The sequence below is a fragment of the Gadus macrocephalus genome, chromosome 10, assembly GCF_031168955.1.
Source record: "Gadus macrocephalus chromosome 10, ASM3116895v1".
NCBI classification, from domain to species: Eukaryota; Metazoa; Chordata; class Actinopteri; order Gadiformes; family Gadidae; genus Gadus; species Gadus macrocephalus.
Window position 1 is genome coordinate 16614338 of NC_082391.1, and position 18818 is coordinate 16633155.

An 18818-nucleotide genomic window follows, 5' to 3' on the forward strand; every position below is an offset into this window, starting at 1 on the left:
GTGCAACTGGCTAACTTTTGAAGCGGGTATGCGAGTTATGCGACACCACACCAAAAACACATTGACAGAATGACAAACCAGCCTGCATTCTTTGCCAAACCACTGTGGCATGCGAGTCTACGTCGTCGAGTTCAGCTTACACATACACTGGAATTGAATCACATAAAAAAGGTGCACTGTGTGTTGTGTTAAGAGATGGAATGAGGAAAGGTAAGGTCTGATAGTCGCATCTTTATTGGCCCAACCCCTCATTTTATTCCATGACGATCTGACAACATTCGTTGGAACTCATACCATTCAATCATCAGAGGTGATCAGCATTTGACATACATTTTTTACATAATACGTTTACAACAGCACTGTCAAATTAAATGCTACATGCCATATTATTCAATCCAATGTCACAGAAGTGAATGTATGGATTCAATATGTGAATTGTTAAAACGCAGGCAATAGTGGCATGAATCCATTGTGCTGAGCTTCACACCAAAATACTGTCTGGGGCTGTTTGCTGCCATCTGCTGGTCACACAACCACAAGACAGTGGCGCTCGCTGCTATGAGGTCATTCATGATACAGACACAAAAAGAGAACAAACTAAACAATTAAACAATTGAAATCTCAAACTATAAATCAAACAACGGAACTCTCCAGCTCAACACATATTTGGAAATCTTTTTGGGGAATTTACACTTTTTACAGCATTGTTAACCCATGTGGGCGTGTATGTCCACAACATCACATTTAATCAGATCACAACCCAAACCGAGTTTCGTAAGAACCACCACTAGGGGGCGCCGTGTCTGAGGTGAGGGTAGCTCTCCACCGTTCGGCTGATGCCCTCCGTCAGGCTGACCAGCGGCTTGTAGCCCATGTCCCGCTTGGCGGCCTCACAGCTGTAGTAGTGGTGGGTGCCTGCCAGGGCCACCCTCATGGGAGTGAAGGTGGGCTTGAAGGCCACCAGGGGGCGCAGGAGCAAGGCCAGCAGCCAAAGCAGCATGGCCAAGCCATACACAAGCATGTAGGGGAGGTGGTAGCGCGGCGCAGCGTAGCCCAGCCCTACCAGCACCTTGGACATGAAGTCCCAGAACCGGATGGGCTCGTCGTTTGTAATGTGGTAAGGCTATAACAAGGAGACAAAATAATAAAGAATTGGCTTAACTACTCCTATACTCAAAAATGTTTTATATACGATAGCTGCACTGTGATAAACACGCAGATCTAATTCATCTGCCCGGGACTGAGAAATATAAAGATACAATTCACGACTTAAAGGAAGAATGTGCCTCCACCCTCATGTTTCGCTGCTAGACGGGTGTGGCTGTGCTGAAAAGGGATCACTCACCTTCCCACACAACGGCGACTCTGGTCTCAGGTGCTCCGCAGCCAGGATGTGGCCGTGAACTACATTCTCCACAAAGGTAAAATCGACCAGATTGGTCCCATCACTAGGGGAGCGAGACAGAGACAGAAAGGGAGAGGGAAAGAGTGAGAAGGAGACCGACAGACACATACAGAGAAGGAGACGGGGTGAAAAGGAGATGGACAGATAATGTAATTGAGACAGAGAGAGACAGAGACAGAGACAGAGACAGACAGAAACCAAGTCAGTTCGATTAACAAAAGAAGAACATGGCCTGAGGAACGAAATTGTGTGTATGGCCTCCATCCACGAAAACCTTGCATCCTCTTACCCAATGATGAACTTCATCTTCCCCCTGCGAGCAGTGTCCACCAAGATGGGCACCAGCTGAGGGTCGCGGGGCCCAAAGATGCCGTGGGGCCGGATAGCGACAGTAAGTAGGCCCCCTTCTTTGTCACATGCCTGTAGGACCAACTACAACAACAAAAAACGCAAACACGGCTCAATGGAACTATTTCATAGACACAAATACACACCATTGATTTGGTGGTTTTCACAAAGCAGCATTCATGGTTTGTATTGATGGCCTCTGACCTTCTCCTGCTCAATCTTGGTCTCTGTGTAGTAGTCCATAGGCTTTGCGGCGTACGGAATGTCTTCTGTCCCATTCTTTATGTCTGCGCCCTCATATACAACACTGGCACTGCTGGTCAAAACCAGTTTCTGGGAAAATATGTATAGAAAGAACATAAATGGTTAATAAAAAACCAGCGCCCCAGCGCCCAGAATTATTTCACTTCTGGGCTTAATAAAATACCATCTTATGTGATCTGACCTTATACATTCTTTAGAACTCACAGGGGAAAAGTTTCTTTGCCAATGCGTTGCAACATACATATTTTTGTGGTGTGGGCGACATATGCTCTCACCTGGACTCCCAACTCCGTGCAGGCCTGGATCACGGTACGCGTTCCCTGGACGTTGACCCGCTGGAACAGAGCCCGGTCGTCGCTGGCGGGAGCCGGGGAGGCGCAGTGAAATACGAGGGGCGCGTCTTTCAAAGCGGGCCGGAGGGCCTGGGACACAGACAACCAGGGCACAGAAGAGGGGGGTAGGGGGGATATATACACTGTGAATAATCTTACCTACATTAAAAGGCACCCAGTGCAACTTTCGAGGCTTAAAAATAAACATTAAATTTCTAGTCTTTTTTACACGTAGTAAGTTTCAATAACTCCATACCATTACATACCGACATTTAAGCAGCAAAGATGAGACGTCGTTGTGTGGTGAGAACTGATACAAAATCGATAACAACAACAATGCCGCCATTTTCTTTATTTTTTGTAACCTACAATAAATAAAGCAGGCTTCCAGTCAATGGAAAAATGGCTTCTCCCCACCGGCGATTGTTGTTGTTTACGATTTTCTATCAGTTCTCACCACACAACGACGTCTCATCTTTGCTCCTTGAATGTCGATATGTAATGGTATGGAGTTATTGAAACTTACTACGTGTAAAAAAAGACTAGAAATTGAATGTTTATTTTTCCTTGAATGTTTACATAAAGTTGCACTGGGTGCCTTTAATTGACACCAGTTACCTTAGCTCTCTGTAGAATTCAGTGGCAAACATGACAGGACATTTGCTCCAAGCATCACACAATAGGGGGATAATTTAAAACCTGCCTCTTTATCACAGAGGTCTCCCTGGTAGAAGGTGACACCAGGAAGTTCGTAACTCTGGCGGATATCGAAAACAGCGACGGAGTAGCCCCGCTCCAGAAGCTTCTCCACCAGGTGTCGGCCAAGGAACCCGGAGCCCCCTATGACTGCACAGCGCTTACTGCTCTGTGAAGTACACACATGCACACGATTAACAGGGTGAAACAGAGTAGGACCAAGTAGATGAATTGCAGTATTGGAGTGGGATATTGTTGTAACATACCGGTCGAACGCGTGTTGTCATTATGAGATGTCAAAGTGAGCAGCACTGGAGAAAGAAAGACTTTTCATGTACACCTGCACAATATTAAGGTACTTACATTTCCCTTTTGACATATAGGCAGACATGAACTACCTGCATAAGTATATCATTTTAGAAAACTACATCCGGTATAACATAATAGTTTGATCTACTTACCTAAAGTCGATGGCTGAACTTGATGCTGTATCCGCGAACAAACGAAGCCCGCTCAGCACCATAGGTAACAATTTCTCCTAAACCAATAGGGTTGACATACGTCAAAGAACGCCATTTGTTCGACCAATGGATAGCCTCGATTGCCGGTCTCTCGTCAGCTGTCCATGAGCGTTCTGGCGCTTGAGCTGTGATTGGGCGAATTGGTCTTGACGCTAGTCGAAGGGCGGAACGAGCGGCTCGAAGGACCAATGGTTGGCGGAAATCATGAATCACAATGGAAACGCTGTGGAGAGGTGAACCGGTAAGAGACACGCATTTGGTCAGACCAGGGTCACACCATAAAGTCCATGGAATAGCATTTACATTTGTATTTATTAAATTATTGTGTTGCGATAAATAGTATACACAGGACAACGAACCATACAACAACAAGTTCATAAGATCAATATAAATTAGATCAAAAGAGGAAGAAGTATATAGGTGAAATAAATGTACACAATAAAAAGTAAAAAAATAAGAAAAATGACAAAGAACAATTCTTACAACTTTAACCTTATGAGTTCAGAATAGTGGATAGATTCAGTTCAAATTACTTTATGAAAGCAACAGCATAATGGTATTTCTTTCTGAACTTGCAGTTATGATTGTGTAATTCAGCAACAATGTACATAACGTTGATAAGAATTAATCTAGTCCTGTTCATTGCAACCAAGAAGGCTTGAACATTTTTGTAATGAATTGCAAAATCTGAAATGACAAATAACAAATAACAAACAAAGGTCTCAAGATGTTGCTCATGTCCATTTGTTTGGTTGCAGAAAGTGATAGACAATAAAGTATATTTAAATAAATACTATGCATTTATTTAGATTACACTTCTTAGACATAATTTGAGAGAGCCTTCTGTGGTATATACCAAACCATTTAACAATGAATATTTTCTACAAATTGTCCCAATAAAATATTGCTGAAGGCACGGAAACAATGACCCATTGTATCAAATCCCTAGTTCGTTTTATCGTTACAATGACAGACTTTAACGACCGGAAGTTTAACGGAGGGCTCAGGGCTGGATGGATGGCTACGGAGAGCGTGCGGGCAGGTTCGATAGTGGTCGGTTGATGGCCAATACCAGCATCAGAAGGTGATTGCATACGGTGCATAGGCATATACATTGTATCCAATTGTACAACGAGTGTGTGATCACGATTGTTGACAAACGCTGGGTCACGTGATCTCAACCCACCAATCACATTATCGCTCTACGGTAGGTTTGATTTGTTTCACCTTGTGTGCCTATGTCTATCTACCAGACTCCCGTATAGATGAAACGCAACGTATCCGCTCTCCGGTGCGACGAAGATACACTTTACATAAAAATCGATTTGTTTCACATAGGAGCAGATGCTGTAGCCTACTGCCAAATCTGTATTGATAGGTCCTCCCAGAAGACAACGGATTTTTTCTTAATTATAGTCGGAAAATTCTGTTTAAGGCGTATTGTTATGATCAGGCAATAAAATAAAGGCGTTTTATAATCATCACCTACCTAAATTATACCAGAGAGAGGCTGCCGTTACAAAAACATACAGGTTGAAACAGGTAACCGCGTCTTACCTTCTTCATCTTCAGCATAAATCCACAGTATGGTGAGTAAATGTGCCTATGTTCAATTACTTTTTCAATCCTAAATATATTCGCTAAGCATCCTGAAAATGATACAGGCAGCGAAACGATAAACCAACAGCATCATCCTTTGACTATGCCACACCAGGCGACCAGTGCAAAGAGACCGTCCCTGCAGGGCCCGGTGCCCCCTCCTCGGAAGAAGACCAGCCCCAAGCCCGAGCTCACCGAGGAGCTGAAGCAGGAGATCCGGGAGGCGTTCGAGCTCTTTGACACCGACGGCTCCGGTCACATCGATGTCAAGGAGCTCAAGGTGTGATGATACAGTTGTGTGTGTGTGTGTGTGTGTGTGTGTGTGTGTGTGTGTGTGTGTGTGTGTGTGTGTGTGTGTGTGTGTGTGTGTGTGTGTGTGTGTGTGTGTGTGTGTGTGTGTGTGTGTGTGTGTGTGTGTGTGTGTGTGTGTGTGTGTGTGTGTGTGTGTGTGTGATAGGTCTGTCTTTTTTATTTTATGTGTATGGTATTTTTTGGAGGGCAGGTTGCCATGAGAGCACTAGGGTTCGAGCCAAAGAAGGAGGAAATCAAGAAAATGACAAGTGACGTGGATAAAGAAGGCACGGGCAAGATTTCTTTCAGCGACTTCCTCTCTGTCATGACACAGAAGATGGTAAGAGCCGATTGGAGGGGCCACTACATGTGTCTAGAAATCGCACAACAATGATAGTTTGTGACATAATGCTGGCCTTTTGTTTCATTGGAACCCTATGGTGTAATAAAGTAGTAAGCTATTTTTCTCCAAGGCCATTTGTCCAGTATTCTGTTGTATTTTGTTTTTGCAAGTCGTTAAGCATAAATCAATCACTACAAAGCAAACAAACTGCTTTTCCGTTTTGTGGTTATTTTGAATTTATCTTATTTTTTTCTTTGTCTTTGGTCTTCTCCAAAGGCGGAAAAGGACTCCAAAGAGGAGATTTTGAAAGCGTTCCGTCTGTTCGATGATGACGAGACTGGGAAGATCTCCTTCAGAAATCTCAAGAGGGTGGCAAAGGAGCTGGGAGAGAATCTCACAGATGAAGAACTCCAGGTAGACTCATTCACACCAAAGAGTCATGTAGTGGCTTCATATAGAGACGGCCATGTTTAGCCAACGGCTCTGTGACACGGCATGACGCAAAGCTCCTAGACCTCTTTGTTTTTGTGAGTGTTGGGACTGTTCCCAGGCTGCCCACGTCAACTGGAGCAAGTTTCCCATAGAGTTTCATTCATAACATACATGTTTAGATTCTGACAAGCACAGCACGAATCAACCGCATATATGAAAGCCTGATGTTACCATCCTAATGTAGATTCCAGAGTTAAATTAAGGTTTAAAAGTCATAAACTGCTCCAGCTCCATCAATATTGTTGTCTTCTCCTCTGCAGGAGATGATCGATGAAGCGGACCGGGACGGAGATGGGGAAGTGAACCAGCAGGAATTCCTGCGGATCATGAAGAAGACAAGCCTTTACTGAATGAAGTGTATGTCATGTATGAGACACATAGATAAACACACACACCAAGGTTATTATAGTTAAGCATTTTTCATTTTTTTTCATGTAATTTCCCTTTTTTTATTTCCAATTTTAGTTCAGAATCCATTTGTTTTTAACGCCAGTTTGCTACTTTAGTTTAGTTTAAAAATAAATAATTGCTTAGTAACAGGTTCCTTTTTTATTACTTTCAGTATACGTTTTATTATATTTTTTGTAATATGGGGCATTTGTCAGGGGAAAGATTACAACTTTCAGAAAACCTATTGTGTAATAAAAACTCCACCATAGCATTGAAAATGTATTCACCTAGGACAGATGAACAACCATCCACCAAAGACTAATTGACAAAGACGAAATCAAAATACATTTTCTCTATAAATTATTTTGTCTATTTTTGTAAATACACAATAGTTTAATTTAATTATGGTTTTTTTGTACAGCCTCGTCTTTATATGTATTTTAGTAAACGGAAGTCTTTTTCACACCTAGTGCTCGTTATTTTGTTAACGATGGTAACCTTGACCCCCCACCAACACACACAGACACAGGGTTGGTTGGTGCTATGGATAGGTGCACTAGAGGAAAGCAGCAGGGGTTGTTGTTTTTGTTTTGATCTTTGTTATTTAATGTAGTTCTGTCTCAAATACCCCCCCCCTATATTTCTCTGTCACGCCATATCCTTTAGGCTACCTTTTTTAAAGATGCATTGAGGTTTACAAATTTAACAGTATATTATGCTAGAAAGAGGTCTATTATTTTGAATCACAGTGAAAGTTTGTGGTCTAACGCCACATTATTGCACATTTTCTGGAAAGACCTCCCTATACCGTATAATAAATCATGCCTTATTATAATATAATAAGCAACAGTAGTTATATATTTATCATTTCATATGTTTAAGTGGATGCTCAGAGTGCCTGATATCGGTAAGCCGACACCTCTTCTTTCATGCGGACTCGCGCCGGGCTTCCTGTCTTTAAACCAGTCGCTTGATCAATTAATTTATTTATCAATTTGTGGTTTTTACAAGTAATCATATCTGTCCTATTTAAACCTGCTTAGTGGGATGTGTTCTCAATGTGTGTGTTGCATTGTGAACGCTCTGTTTCAGCATGATCTATATTCGCCGTCTCTCGTATGTGCTTCTAGGACGCTCTGCTTCATGGTATTACCTTTTTGTAATTGCGTCTGAGCCTGTTCTGGGGCCTCCTCCTGACAAAATCAGGGAAGTCATCCAAGTCTCTCCCTCCGAGCCTGGGTGTCTCTCTTCCCAAAACTCATCACTGAATTGAGGATGTTCTCATTCGATATTTGCCATTCCTTTTTTGGATAATTTGTCTTTAGTGTCCTTGAATGTTTTGTAAAATGTATAGCAACTGCAGCGGCAGATATACACCAATTGATATCTATATCTAATATATATATAAATGTGTGTTTAAATAAATATCTTTAAGCAGTTTTCATGCCTGTGTGTATAATCGGTCCGATAGGCCTACTAAAAATTGTACATCATTTAGCCCATGTGACTAGGTTTCATTCTTGTTTGAATATGAACTGTTGGTAAATCGCAGTGTTTGCCTACTCTAGGTATTAGCTATGCAAACATTTACATACATCACACAATGGTAATGATCAGTCTACTTTAAATGGATTACGATTCTCTTTGGGACAATGTTTTTAAATATTTGTCGTTGACGGCTGACAGACCAGACGAATGGCTGAAGAAAGGACGTGCTCTCAATTAACAATCTCAGTCGCTCTTACTCAAACTATGACCTATAATTCCTTTAATCTTTCAAGGTACCTCCTCACCAGAAACTTGGCTAGTCTATCTAGTTGTTTGCAATCTGCAACCTCATGGATAGATGCAACTAAATCCTTCAAACTACTTTCAAATGGAACACATTAAAGACAATTTAAAAAGTTTCTTTATTCAAACGTAAGTCACAAATGAACAATTTCATCAAGAATTCCTAACGATCATTTACAAAAAACGCTAAAGGGAAATGTAAACTATTTGCAGTATTGAATAGAAAAACAAATATTAAAAAAATAAAATAATGTCTCGCTTTTTAAGTTTAAGAGTATTTCAAGTAATGGCAATCAGGCAAGCAAACCCAAGTAAGTCCCTCCCAAACCAGATGAGGCCGTTGCTCTTCAGCTTTGACTGACTTTAGCTTTAGTGGCAAAGTCTGCGCTCAGCTTTCTCATCACGTCTGCGTGGCTTTTCCCCTCCAGCTCCTGGCGTGCGCTACCATAGTTCTCCTTGACAAAAACCGCAAACGGAGCGGGGGCGCGCGTGTTGGTCGGGGTGAGCAGCACCAGGGGGCCTGTGCACAGGGCGCACATGAACCTCGTGGTGTCCAGGGACTTGGAGTGACGACCGATTCTGTGGTGGACGAGCAAAAACGGTAATCAAAGTTAGGGACACGAATTTTCAAAGGATTGTTTTTGAGATTGAAAACATGATGCATTTATTCAGCATTCCTCCACAAAAAAAACTTTGTAATCGAGAAATTTAAAATACAGAAAATGTTCAAATCAAATATAATGTACAAATATGTTTGCAGCTTTTCCGCAATTTCTATAAAACCTTTAATCAATAAAATAAATGAACATAATAAAATAAAATAGTTTCAACTCAATTATATTAGTTTGGAGATCGTTTGACACAAAAATCGAAATCGCAATCAATATTTGAATAATCACATGTATGCATCGGCTTTGTGTACATGTAAACATGCTTGTTGGCACGTACGTGTTCTTGCAGCGGGTGCACTGGTACTGGAACTTGTACTTGATTTCGTAGCTGTGGCACCGCGTGACCATGGGCAACTCGGGGTGAGCCAGTGTGGCCTTGCGGGCGTACAGCTTCCAGAAGCTTCCGTGGCCGTCCCTCACGCCGTTGATCATCCACGTGGCCGCGTGGCACATCTCGTGGACCAGCGTGTCCCTCAGACGATCTAGGTGGGAGCAGAAGGAGGCTGAGTTTACCGTCCTTGAAAAAGAGACCCAGTGAAACTCATAGGAATGGTGTTTGCGCCAGTCAACACTATGTTAGAAGATGCCATGGATATATCAGGAAACAAAAGGGCCGATTATGGTTCGAAGTCGACCCAACGCAAGGACCACGCAGACGCTTCGACGTAGTCATGAACCTGTTTTGGTTCTGAGTCGGGTTTTAGTGAGCGGACCATTTACAGCCCTTGCTGCTGCGTCGACCCAAGGTTAGAATTTTGGGGAGGCGCACATCAGGCCCTTGCGGTGGACGCAAGGAGGGTCCGCAAGAACGTAATGGGTCCATAAACCCCCTTGCGTTTGGTAGACGATAACACCCCAAAAAACATTATGCAAAAAATGATGAACCATGCAGGTCCATGCGGTTACCTGCGGAGTCGCAGACTTTGTCCGAGAGCTCGATGCGCGTGTAGCGCTTCCCTCCCGCCCTCTCCTGACCAGAGATGCAGTAGCCAGCAGTCTTCCTCAACTTTTTATTCCAGGTCACGGACATATCAGTGGGGAGCTGCAAGGTAAAATGCTCATCATACAGGCCGATGCTGCTTCGGGAAACTAGAACAACAAAGTACGGTAAAACAAACACCAGCACGTCTCCCTTTAGTTTGGACCCATTGTTCACCTGGTTATCAAACACACTGGTGTTGTACAGCGCGTAGAGTTTGCTGGTGAGGCTTTCCTTCGTCTGCTTGAAGTTGCGCCTGTAACTGGACTCGGGGTTTGACAGCGACTGCAGGAAGCAGCCCGGGGTTCTACATGTTGGCACTCTGAGGGAGTCGGATCAAAGATGCGATGCAATATTAAGTTACAATAATCAGTGCAGACGGATTAACTGGGTTAGCGAGCATGCTGTGTGTTCTTTCTGAGAATTGGATATGCTTTGATTCAAAAATATATAAAAACAGATCACTAGCTTTCTTTAGCCCTATGGTGATATACCTGCTTTGTGGGCCCGGTCTGGGCTCCGTCTGACTGTAGGTGGGTTTTGGTATCGTAGGCCTTCCCGGAGTCTTGAAAACCACGGGTTTGCGCTCTACTGACTTAGGCACTATTGCTCTCGGATCCTTCACCGTCGCTATGGCCACAGGGGGCTTCCACGGGTTATCTAAATTCACAAATATATAACCACAAGTTTTACAAACAACAACAACACAATTCAGCCTGATTGAGCTTTCGGATAAAGCTACGTGCACTGGCAGTGGCTACCTGTGATTGTTGCTGGTGAGTTGACGCTAACAACTTTCTTCCTTTTCAGCCTCTCCAGCAGGGAGGCAAACTCTTCTTCCGAGCTGCTGGAGTCATCAAACTTGGAAGGGGCCGACTGGATTCTGGCAGGATGGGTGGGGGGTACGGTGAGCGGCGTGGCGGTCCAATGCGTGGGCCCTTTGAGATCAGGTATGCGAGGGGGAGGCAGAGGAGACTGAAACACCAGGGGAGAACCCTCGTCTTCATCAAGAGTCAGCACGTTGGAGGGCTTGGGAGTCTTTGTGGGCACCTGTGGCTTCTTGTGACGTGTCCTCCAGGTGCTTTTAACAACGATGCCCATGTCATCGTCGTCGCTGTCACTGTGGAAGACCGGAGAGTCACACTGCGCGAGTGTTGTCCTCAGAGAAGCAAGGGATACCGGAGTCCGACTGCTCTTTGGCCCTGAAATAACCACAAGATATAAATGGAGAGCGGCTTCAATTGCTTGTCTTGTCACTAGATTAATGTTGTGTGTGCCCCAGCTTCAAGTATAACAATAGTTACCTCTTGAAGGTTTTTTCTGGATGAATTCATCGTCAGATGAGAAGTCAAGCACAATAAAGTTTTTTAAGCTAAATGAAAAGAAAACATACAGAGTGATATGAGAGAGAACAGAAAATGAACCGCTTGAGCAACATTATCCAGTTGATTATTCACCTGACATCGCTATTGACCGATGGCGTCTTCTGAGGCTTGGCATTGGGTGTTTTCATACGGTCTAGAACTTTGGTAGGCAATAACAGAACATTAAAATCACGACTTTCCACTACATAACTCATTTAACAAAACCCAGCTCTCAATACTCACAGTTTTCAAAGCCATTATCACTGTCTGAGCTCACCTCCACCACATGTGAACTGAAAAGATACACACCAATTTGTAAACAGTTGTACGTCCGATAGCGGACCTGCAACAAAGATGTAATAATCGTCAGGCACCTGGGAAGATGAATACAAATCTGAAGGAACTTAAAATGACATGCATGACATTTGCATACCTATTCTTCTTTGCAGTACATTGTTTCTGCAGTGGGGCTTTTCCTTTTGGCGTAGCCCCCTCAAGATCTGCAAATAGAAAGGCAAAGCAGGCATGGCGTGTTATGTACATCTATGAGGGTGCTCTTCTTATCAGTTAGGACTAGTTTACCTAGTCTTAATAACTTACACTGGTCAAAGTCATCATCACTGGACTCAGACTTGGTTCTGTGTCTGTAGCCGCTGAACACGGGGTCGTGGTTCTCCTTCTGCGGGTCAGCATCGGCCACTGAACAGTGACGCCGGTTGAAGTCCGCTCCTCTGAACGAGTTGTGTGTCTCGGAAGTCATTGCCGCTCCTCTGGTTATGAACAGAGTGAGAAAGAGTAAGCTTTCTGTTTAATTATGGACATTGTGATCTAAAAAGTCACGTTCGCTATGCACCTCTACTTGTGAGAAATAAAGATAACAACGTGTGGAAACATGGAGACTTAAAGCCCAAGTTAGAACACAGCGCACTTACTATTTCCAATTATAATTGAGATATATAGCTTAAGTGTTTGATTTACCTCGGGTGATTTTTACGCTGCCAGTCTTATCAGTAACGAAAATGTATCAATTAAAGTACTGAGCAACGAATCGAATAGAGTCGAATGACGATTCAAAAACCGTTTCAGTTAAAACGGAAGTTGTCAGCGCAGTCAGTGGATTCCTTTTCCGGTGGACCAGAGCACCAGTGCCGCGGCTGCTGCCCCCTTTTTGGAGGGCTCTGGTTCCGGAAGTATGTTACAATTGCAATTATGAGCCTGCTATGTTTTTACAGCTAGTTACTATTTTGGGTGTGTATCAAGATATGACTAAAATGTCGTGAGGTCAGGTGAATGAAAATGTATGTATATCAGTTCCTACAAAGTTGTTAACACTGAACACTCGTTCCCAAGGTCCCGTGTTTACCACGATGGCCCGGCGGGACATCCCCACATCAACAAGTGTTCCGGTGGTGTTTGTATGCCTAGGTGCCCTACTGTTTGGCAATGTGTTGATCTACCTGTACCTGGACTCTTTGCATCAAAGCGATGAACACCCGATGTCACCTCATATGGGCTGTCCGCCCAGACACTTCAGAATGGCTTCTATGAAAACCTGCTACCCCTGGTTGCAGTGTCCGCAGGTGAAGGCTGAGGTACGCAAGCTGAAGCTCATCGGACAGGGAGCAGTCAAGCAGGTAGGCGACACCCTCATCTTAATGTTTGATTAGTGTTTGCATCGGGAAAATATTCATATCCATTTTGGTATTTATTATGTAGTGTTTCAAATGTTGGATATTATATTTTCATTTTTTTTTTTGCATTCACTAGAAATTCTACAATTTCTACACATGGAGAAAGTTACAATGAGTTTTGTAGAACTTGGATAAAAGCGTCCGCTAAATGCCCTAAATGTAAATGTAACTACTTAAACCATTGAAGCTATGTCATTGCATTAGACTAAGCATGTTTTAAATTAACTTTGACTTCAATCCCAATATCATGATGTTTCTCTCCAGGTTTACCTGTCTGAGTGGCGTGGTCAGAAGGTGGCCCTGTCTACTCTATCCTCACCTGAGTACCTCGAGGACTTCCTCCACGGTGTGACCATGCTGCAGACCCTTCAGGGCCCCCATGTGGTGCAGCTTGTGGGCTGGTGCCCGGAGGAGGTCCTCCTGGTCACAGAGTACCACCCGCTGGGCTCGCTCCTCAGCCTGGACGCCACGCTGGCCCAGGAGCGCCACCGCAGCCGCGACACCTGGCAGACGCGGCTGCGCCTGGCCCTGGACTACGTGTCGGCGTTGAGCTATCTCCACGCCAGCCCGGCGGGCTGCCGCGTGATGTGCGACTCCAACAGCCTGGAGAAGACCCTGTCCCAGTTCCTGCTCACGGCCGACTTCCGCCTGGTGGTCAACGACCTGGACGCCCTCCCCGAGGTGGACCCGTCCAGGGGGCTGCTCGCCAAATGCGGTCACCGGGAGCTCACGGGGGACTTTGTGGCCCCGGAGCAGCTGTGGCCCTTCGGCGGCGAGGAAGACGGCGGCGGCGGCGGCCAGCCGTTTTCAGACGAGCTGATGCCCGGCTATGATCACCTCAGCGACGTGTGGAAGATTCCCGATGTGACGCGGCATCTGATGGGGAGGGTGCCCGGCGGGGACGTGGCGCACTTCCACCTCTTCCAGATCCACGAGGAGTGCAAGAGAAGGGACCCCGGGCTCCGGCCCTCTGCCCTGGACGTGTTGGCTGTGTACAGGTCGGTCTACGCCAACATGGGGCGAGATGCTGCTGGCTCCAGAGACATGCTTTAGGGACCCTGGAGCACATAGAAGACCAGGAATGGACTACTCTTGAAAACCAAGTATTTCAATGAAAGCCAAGAACTGTTCTCCTGGTATTATCTTGTTGGAAAACAATCAAATTTTGGGATTTAGCAGTTTTGTTGATGGTTTGTTTCAGCTCTCATTAAACACACATCTTGAAATTGTGTGTACATCTGCCCATTTTACATTTGCTTTGTTATGTTTTCTTATTTAAATTAAAGTAGGCAAAGCTTATGGAAAATGCATGTTGATATGCACTACATGGAAAATGCTGGCCAATAACAATAGAGAATATCTCATCTCAGTTCAGTCTAGCCAAAGAGTTATTTATACAAGCAACCCAAACCTGGTAGGTCCTCATCTTTATTGATGGAAGCACTTAAAGGCACAAAATGTATGTTTTTTATAATCAATCGGTCACAGGCATTTCCCAGCTTCATTTAATCACAGCAATGTGGTTAATGTTAATGTGACAAAATAATAGTGTAAAGTAGTAAAAAGAGTAATGGAGATAGCTTTCTCACAGCATATTATCATAGTATTTGATTGTTAATTATAGACACACAATGATGAGACTTTTCAACTAGACTGTTAACGTTAATACTGTGAAAATGTTCTACAAGCAAACATCCCTATAGGTTATTAATTAACAGCCTGTGAAAAATCAAGTCTTCCAATATTGCCCTCTCATAAATGTAAAAATGCCAGTTAAATCCAATATTTAAACTGGCTAAGGGCAAAGTCCAGAAAAAATCCTGTTTGCTTTAAAAAAAAATAAAAAGGGACTGCATTTTCCATCCCAACAATAACCTTCGCCACGTGTTCCCAGTAACCTGCCTGAGCCATTAGGATTAGTTTCTTAATGTCTAATTGCTGCGTCACTCACAAAATGTAATTTGTGCCATTAGTCTATAAATTCATGTTAATAGTGTGATCAATATTTATGCAAACAATATTCAGAATAAAGTGCTAATGCTTAAAGGTTTCACAAAAGGCGGTAAAATAAGATTCAAAGACCGATAATCCAATCTTGGAACATGATAATTGCATCATTTTGAGTGAACACAGAGTTTTTCCACTAAAGAGCATTGAGGCACTTAGAACAGGTCTTCCTCCAGAGTGCCATCAGACTCATTTTGTTGGATGTACTTGAGGATGTCGATCTGGCCCTTGAGCTGATCTACAGACAGCGGAGCCGCCGCAGCCAAAGGCTTCTCCAACAATGTGGGTTTCGGCTTCAAGTTGGGCTTTGGGGCTGTAGACGGTTTGTTTTTATTCCTTTTCGTCACCTGCAGAAGCTTGTCAAAGTCGTCCTGTATCCTACAGGGAAACACAAAGGTCCAAATGTTATATTTTGGGTTTAAAACGATGGCAGCTAACGTCACTTTTTCTTCAGAGAACTCTGTTACATATAATTTCTCTATTGGAGACTCAGACCCGCATGAGCCTCTTCCCTCGGATGTAAATGAACGCTATACGCGTACTGGGGAGTAGAATGCATTTACACTGACGTTGGATGTGGTCATAATGTGTCCCAGACCCCCTCCTAATGTGGTCTGGTCCGGCTTTTTCGGTTTTCTGGTCCGATGCATTTTGGTGCATCCGATTCAAAGCCCATTCCCCAAAATGCCTGCTAAGGCCAGGTGTAAAGCGGGCGTAGGTGTAAGCCAATCAAAGGATTGGGTTGCATGATCTGTACCTAAATAGTGTGTCCGTTTCTTCATCCAAAAACAGCCCGGCAGAGGGCTCTGACTGCTGTCCGTGTGCAGTCGGAAGCAACAGGGAATCCCCCAGGTTCACTGTCCCACCAAGGACTGGATCCTCAAACAACTTAAAATGGCCTGTAGAGAGAGAGAGAGAGAGAGCGATAGATGCTCCATAAGTACAGTGCAGAGCCTGACATAAGAGACATGTAGCAGTTGCATAAATGTTAGATGACAGGGGTTCACCTTGATGTAGTTTTGCCTTGTGCATTTGGGTTCTGTGATTTCTTGCATCTTATGCCCTTAAATTAAATCACTCAAGAAAATAGAACTACCGTATCCTACAATGATCAATACTGTGTATCAATAAAGTTTGAACTTTATTAATCATATTAAACGTCAGAGGGATTACCCATGCCATCCATATCCGCTCAGTAAAGCTCTAACCCTTAAATGCTCCCCAGTTCACTACCACAAGCCTGTGTCCAATATGTGTCACATATGAAGTGCCAGTGAACCCAGAATCAGTTTTTTTGTTTGGTTGTAAACACCTCAGTCTATGATAGTGAAGATAATTATCTATGCCATTTAGTTTTATTTTGTAGAAATGGGGCTCTCTTCCAATTTGAATAAATGTCTCCATTTTGTGGATACCACATGAGAACATGACTGGTCAGGCATGACACACCGGCCACTCGGAACATAATAAAGCAGAAGTGATATATTTTCCAAAATAACAAGTGGTGTGGATTTTTTCCTAACGTACAAATGCGGGTCACAGTATTACAGGGAGAGATTAATAATCCTGTCATCGTCATTTTAACACAAATGGCTAATAATTTGTTATTTTTTAATACATTTTAGTTATGAATAAGAGCGAGGATTTTTCTTTCAGCATTCCAGGATACAAACGCAGATTAATGTTGCACCAAGAGGTGTTTTTATGGTGGTTAATTTGGATGTTTCTATGCGTGTTGCTTGCACCTTCTTTATTAGAATATTGAAGGAAGTCAGTATCCACAGGCTCGTCATCTTCAAACAGAGGTGCATTCATAGGTTTAGGCTTCACCGGTGGCTTGGCCTTCTTAGGGATTGACCTGCGAAAGGGAAAATAAAGAGTTTATTGTATGGCACAGATTTCAAAGTGATTTGTTAGCCAGTTACTGTATGCTAAGTGGCTGTAGCCTGTTCAATGAAGCGTGACCTGTGTTGAGCTTTCTGTTGAATTTTATAATTACCAACATGAAAAATAAATGCTCACTTGGTGTTTCCTAAAGGATCAAGATACAGCTCTTCACTCTTCGCCTCCTCCTCCTCCTCATCACCATTGGTTTTGTTCTCCTTCTCTTTAATGGGACTGGGCTTCCTTGGCTGCACTGCTGGTCTTCTGGTGCTGGGAGCTAATGCCTCGTCGCCTAGGAAGAAATTGTCCTCCTCCTCCTCTTCCGCTGGCTCCTCACCAAGTAACACATTTCTACTTTTCACGTCCACATCACAGGACTTAGCGCCTGCAGAAGGAGGCACAGTGAGTTATGTTTGTATACATACAAAATTTCATATACATTTTATTGTGAAAAACACTGACAGGAAGTTGTGGACCCATATTCACTAGTTTAGTGTGCTACCCATGCCCACATAAAGGGAGCAGACCCATACTTAGTGTTCTGAGCGACACCTCTGTCATAGTGAAGCTGAGTTTTACCTAGGAACTCCATCAAGTCCGAACAGGTAGCGAGTGTGGGGTGCTTAGCTATGGCCTTCATGAGCTCATCAAAGGCCGCCCTGCGCTCACGAATGTCACTCTCTCCCACAAATAAGGTCTTGCGTGGCATGGCAGGTAGGGGAAAGTTGGGATAGCGGGCGACGAGTCTGTAATAAAACTCGTCCATTTCGCTGTACTTTTTGGATACCTTTTTGGATAGAAAAATAAATAGTTGAATCGAAATGTATTTTTTTCATGTTAATAGTTTCCAATAGTCTGAATGAACGAATTAGTATTGCAATGTTTATAGTGAAGTGATAATATTGTTATAAAGTATATTTGATCATTGATCATTTTATTATTTTACAGAATGAGCAATGCTTTAATCTAGAGTCTAGACTGTGTCTAATTCAAGGGTTGTTTCTGCTTTGGAAAACCTTACCACCAGTTGCACTACATCCCCTGGCTTATGTCTCGTAGATTTGAAGGCAACCATCCTTGTAATGACAATAATGTGGTACTCAACGTGGCCCGTCATCATGGCCCCGTGCACCTCTTGGAAAAGAGGGACCATCAGGTCGATCCCCGTGGCCTCGTTCTGCAGACTCCTGGTAGTACAAGAGAATTGCTGTAAGAGGTTTTACCATTAGGTCTCTAGTACCTGTCGACGAACATCTTGAAACTATGTATTGAAGTCATGCCTTTATTTACGCGAGCCTGTAAACCTTTAGACTTGGCAATAAAAATAAAAAAAATATTTTAAGTTGCGCTTAAGTTGTACGTTTTAAACCGTGTTAACCTGCTGCTTTATTCAGAACATTCACATCTCATTTGAATGCGATTGAATGTCCAGTGCGAAAACTGTTGGGTTGTTGCAACATGAATAACAAGGCGACGCAAGAAGAACAATCTATTAGTGTCTCTTCCTACCTGCTTGTTACTAGTCCGTCGGGCATGACGGCGGGGGTACACTGCTACAACTTTTAATCGGACTTCACGTCGATTCAACCGATTTCTTTCTCACGACAGTAGTGATGTATTGACGGGGTAAAATCCACTCAAAAGCGATCATTGGTGTGTGTGTGTGTGTCTGTGTGTGTGTGTGTGTGTTTCCCTGTGTCGAGACGCGTACGTAGCGCGTGATCACCAACCTTCCCAGTTCCCACCCACA

At 43.6% G+C, this 18818-nt stretch overlaps 5 protein-coding genes across 9 annotated transcripts; 2 read left to right on the forward strand and 3 right to left on the reverse strand.

Moving 5' to 3' along the window:
• Positions 1-216: 216 nt before the first annotated feature.
• On the reverse strand, positions 217-3780 carry nsdhl (NAD(P) dependent steroid dehydrogenase-like). 3 transcript variants are annotated; one of them, XM_060062854.1, is made up of 8 exons: positions 3507-3780; positions 3312-3385; positions 3053-3214; positions 2293-2439; positions 1958-2086; positions 1695-1837; positions 1346-1448; positions 217-1123 (listed from the first exon to the last, which is right to left on the reverse strand). In XM_060062854.1, exons 2-8 carry the CDS (start codon positions 3330-3332, stop codon positions 788-790), a joined length of 1041 nt encoding a protein of 346 aa, XP_059918837.1. In that variant the 5' UTR covers positions 3333-3385; positions 3507-3780; the 3' UTR covers positions 217-787. The 3 variants fall into 3 exon arrangements, with proteins under 3 accessions (XP_059918837.1, XP_059918836.1, XP_059918838.1); XM_060062853.1 differs by having other exon boundaries at positions 3312-3356; positions 3507-3778; XM_060062855.1 differs by lacking the exon at positions 3507-3780 and having other exon boundaries at positions 3312-3500.
• A 507-nt stretch (positions 3781-4287) lies between these two features.
• cetn2 (centrin, EF-hand protein, 2) lies at positions 4288-8121 on the forward strand. Its single transcript, XM_060062859.1, has 5 exons — positions 4288-5155; positions 5281-5445; positions 5668-5796; positions 6076-6213; positions 6552-8121. The coding sequence occupies exons 1-5, from the start codon at positions 5153-5155 to the stop codon at positions 6639-6641; spliced, it is 525 nt and encodes a 174-aa protein (XP_059918842.1). The 5' UTR covers positions 4288-5152; the 3' UTR covers positions 6642-8121.
• Positions 8122-8572: 451 nt separating this feature from the next.
• Positions 8573-12596, reverse strand: gcna (germ cell nuclear acidic peptidase). Of its 2 annotated transcripts, XM_060062862.1 has the most exons (12): positions 12465-12596; positions 12087-12256; positions 11920-11986; positions 11730-11779; positions 11580-11646; positions 11427-11494; positions 10884-11324; positions 10617-10782; positions 10300-10444; positions 10050-10185; positions 9421-9625; positions 8573-9051 (listed from the first exon to the last, which is right to left on the reverse strand). In XM_060062862.1, exons 2-12 carry the CDS (start codon positions 12244-12246, stop codon positions 8820-8822), a joined length of 1737 nt encoding a protein of 578 aa, XP_059918845.1. In that variant the 5' UTR covers positions 12247-12256; positions 12465-12596; the 3' UTR covers positions 8573-8819. The 2 variants fall into 2 exon arrangements, with proteins under 2 accessions (XP_059918845.1, XP_059918846.1); XM_060062863.1 differs by lacking the exon at positions 12465-12596 and having other exon boundaries at positions 11730-11829; positions 12087-12156.
• Positions 12597-12853: 257 nt separating this feature from the next.
• pomk (protein O-mannose kinase) lies at positions 12854-14427 on the forward strand. Its single transcript, XM_060062866.1, has 2 exons — positions 12854-13120; positions 13442-14427. Exons 1-2 carry the CDS (start codon positions 12854-12856, stop codon positions 14228-14230), a joined length of 1056 nt encoding a protein of 351 aa, XP_059918849.1. The 3' UTR covers positions 14231-14427.
• Positions 14428-14587: 160 nt separating this feature from the next.
• Positions 14588-18786, reverse strand: hs1bp3 (HCLS1 binding protein 3). Of its 2 annotated transcripts, none has more exons than XM_060062864.1 (7): positions 18578-18786; positions 18090-18255; positions 17648-17855; positions 17207-17453; positions 16930-17042; positions 15942-16083; positions 14588-15562 (listed from the first exon to the last, which is right to left on the reverse strand). In XM_060062864.1, the coding sequence occupies exons 1-7, from the start codon at positions 18601-18603 to the stop codon at positions 15340-15342; spliced, it is 1125 nt and encodes a 374-aa protein (XP_059918847.1). In that variant the 5' UTR covers positions 18604-18786; the 3' UTR covers positions 14588-15339. The 2 variants fall into 2 exon arrangements, with proteins under 2 accessions (XP_059918847.1, XP_059918848.1); XM_060062865.1 differs by having other exon boundaries at positions 18090-18275; positions 18578-18771.
• Positions 18787-18818: the final 32 nt, after the last annotated feature.

Excerpts from the sequence above, each read along its gene's own strand:
- nsdhl (XM_060062854.1), bottom strand. The coding sequence starts at position 3,332 with ATGACAACACGCGTTCGACCG. Across the intron at positions 2,087-2,292 it reads GCACGGAGTTGGGAGTCCAG|AAACTGGTTTTGACCAGCAG; the intron begins GTGAGAGCATAT and ends ATATTTTCCCAG. Across the intron at positions 1,449-1,694 it reads AAGATGAAGTTCATCATTGG|TGATGGGACCAATCTGGTCG; the intron begins GTAAGAGGATGC and ends TCGCTCCCCTAG.
- pomk (XM_060062866.1), top strand. The coding sequence starts at position 12,854 with ATGGCCCGGCGGGACATCCCCACATCAACAAGTGTTCCGGTGGTGTTT. Across the intron at positions 13,121-13,441 it reads GACAGGGAGCAGTCAAGCAG|GTTTACCTGTCTGAGTGGCG; the intron begins GTAGGCGACACC and ends GTTTCTCTCCAG.
- gcna (XM_060062862.1), bottom strand. The coding sequence starts at position 12,246 with ATGACTTCCGAGACACACAACTCGTTCAGAGGAGCGGACTTCAACCGG. Across the intron at positions 11,647-11,729 it reads TGATAATGGCTTTGAAAACT|TTCTAGACCGTATGAAAACA; the intron begins GTGAGTATTGAG and ends TGCCTACCAAAG. Across the intron at positions 10,186-10,299 it reads CCAGTGTGTTTGATAACCAG|CTCCCCACTGATATGTCCGT; the intron begins GTGAACAATGGG and ends TTTACCTTGCAG.
- hs1bp3 (XM_060062864.1), bottom strand. The coding sequence starts at position 18,603 with ATGCCCGACGGACTAGTAACAAGCAG. Across the intron at positions 17,856-18,089 it reads GGGATGTAGTGCAACTGGTG|GTATCCAAAAAGTACAGCGA; the intron begins GTAAGGTTTTCC and ends CTATCCAAAAAG. Across the intron at positions 15,563-15,941 it reads GAAACGGACACACTATTTAG|GATACAGGACGACTTTGACA; the intron begins GTACAGATCATG and ends GTTTCCCTGTAG.
- cetn2 (XM_060062859.1), top strand. Across the intron at positions 5,446-5,667 it reads TCGATGTCAAGGAGCTCAAG|GTTGCCATGAGAGCACTAGG; the intron begins GTGTGATGATAC and ends TTTGGAGGGCAG. Across the intron at positions 5,797-6,075 it reads CTGTCATGACACAGAAGATG|GCGGAAAAGGACTCCAAAGA; the intron begins GTAAGAGCCGAT and ends TCTTCTCCAAAG.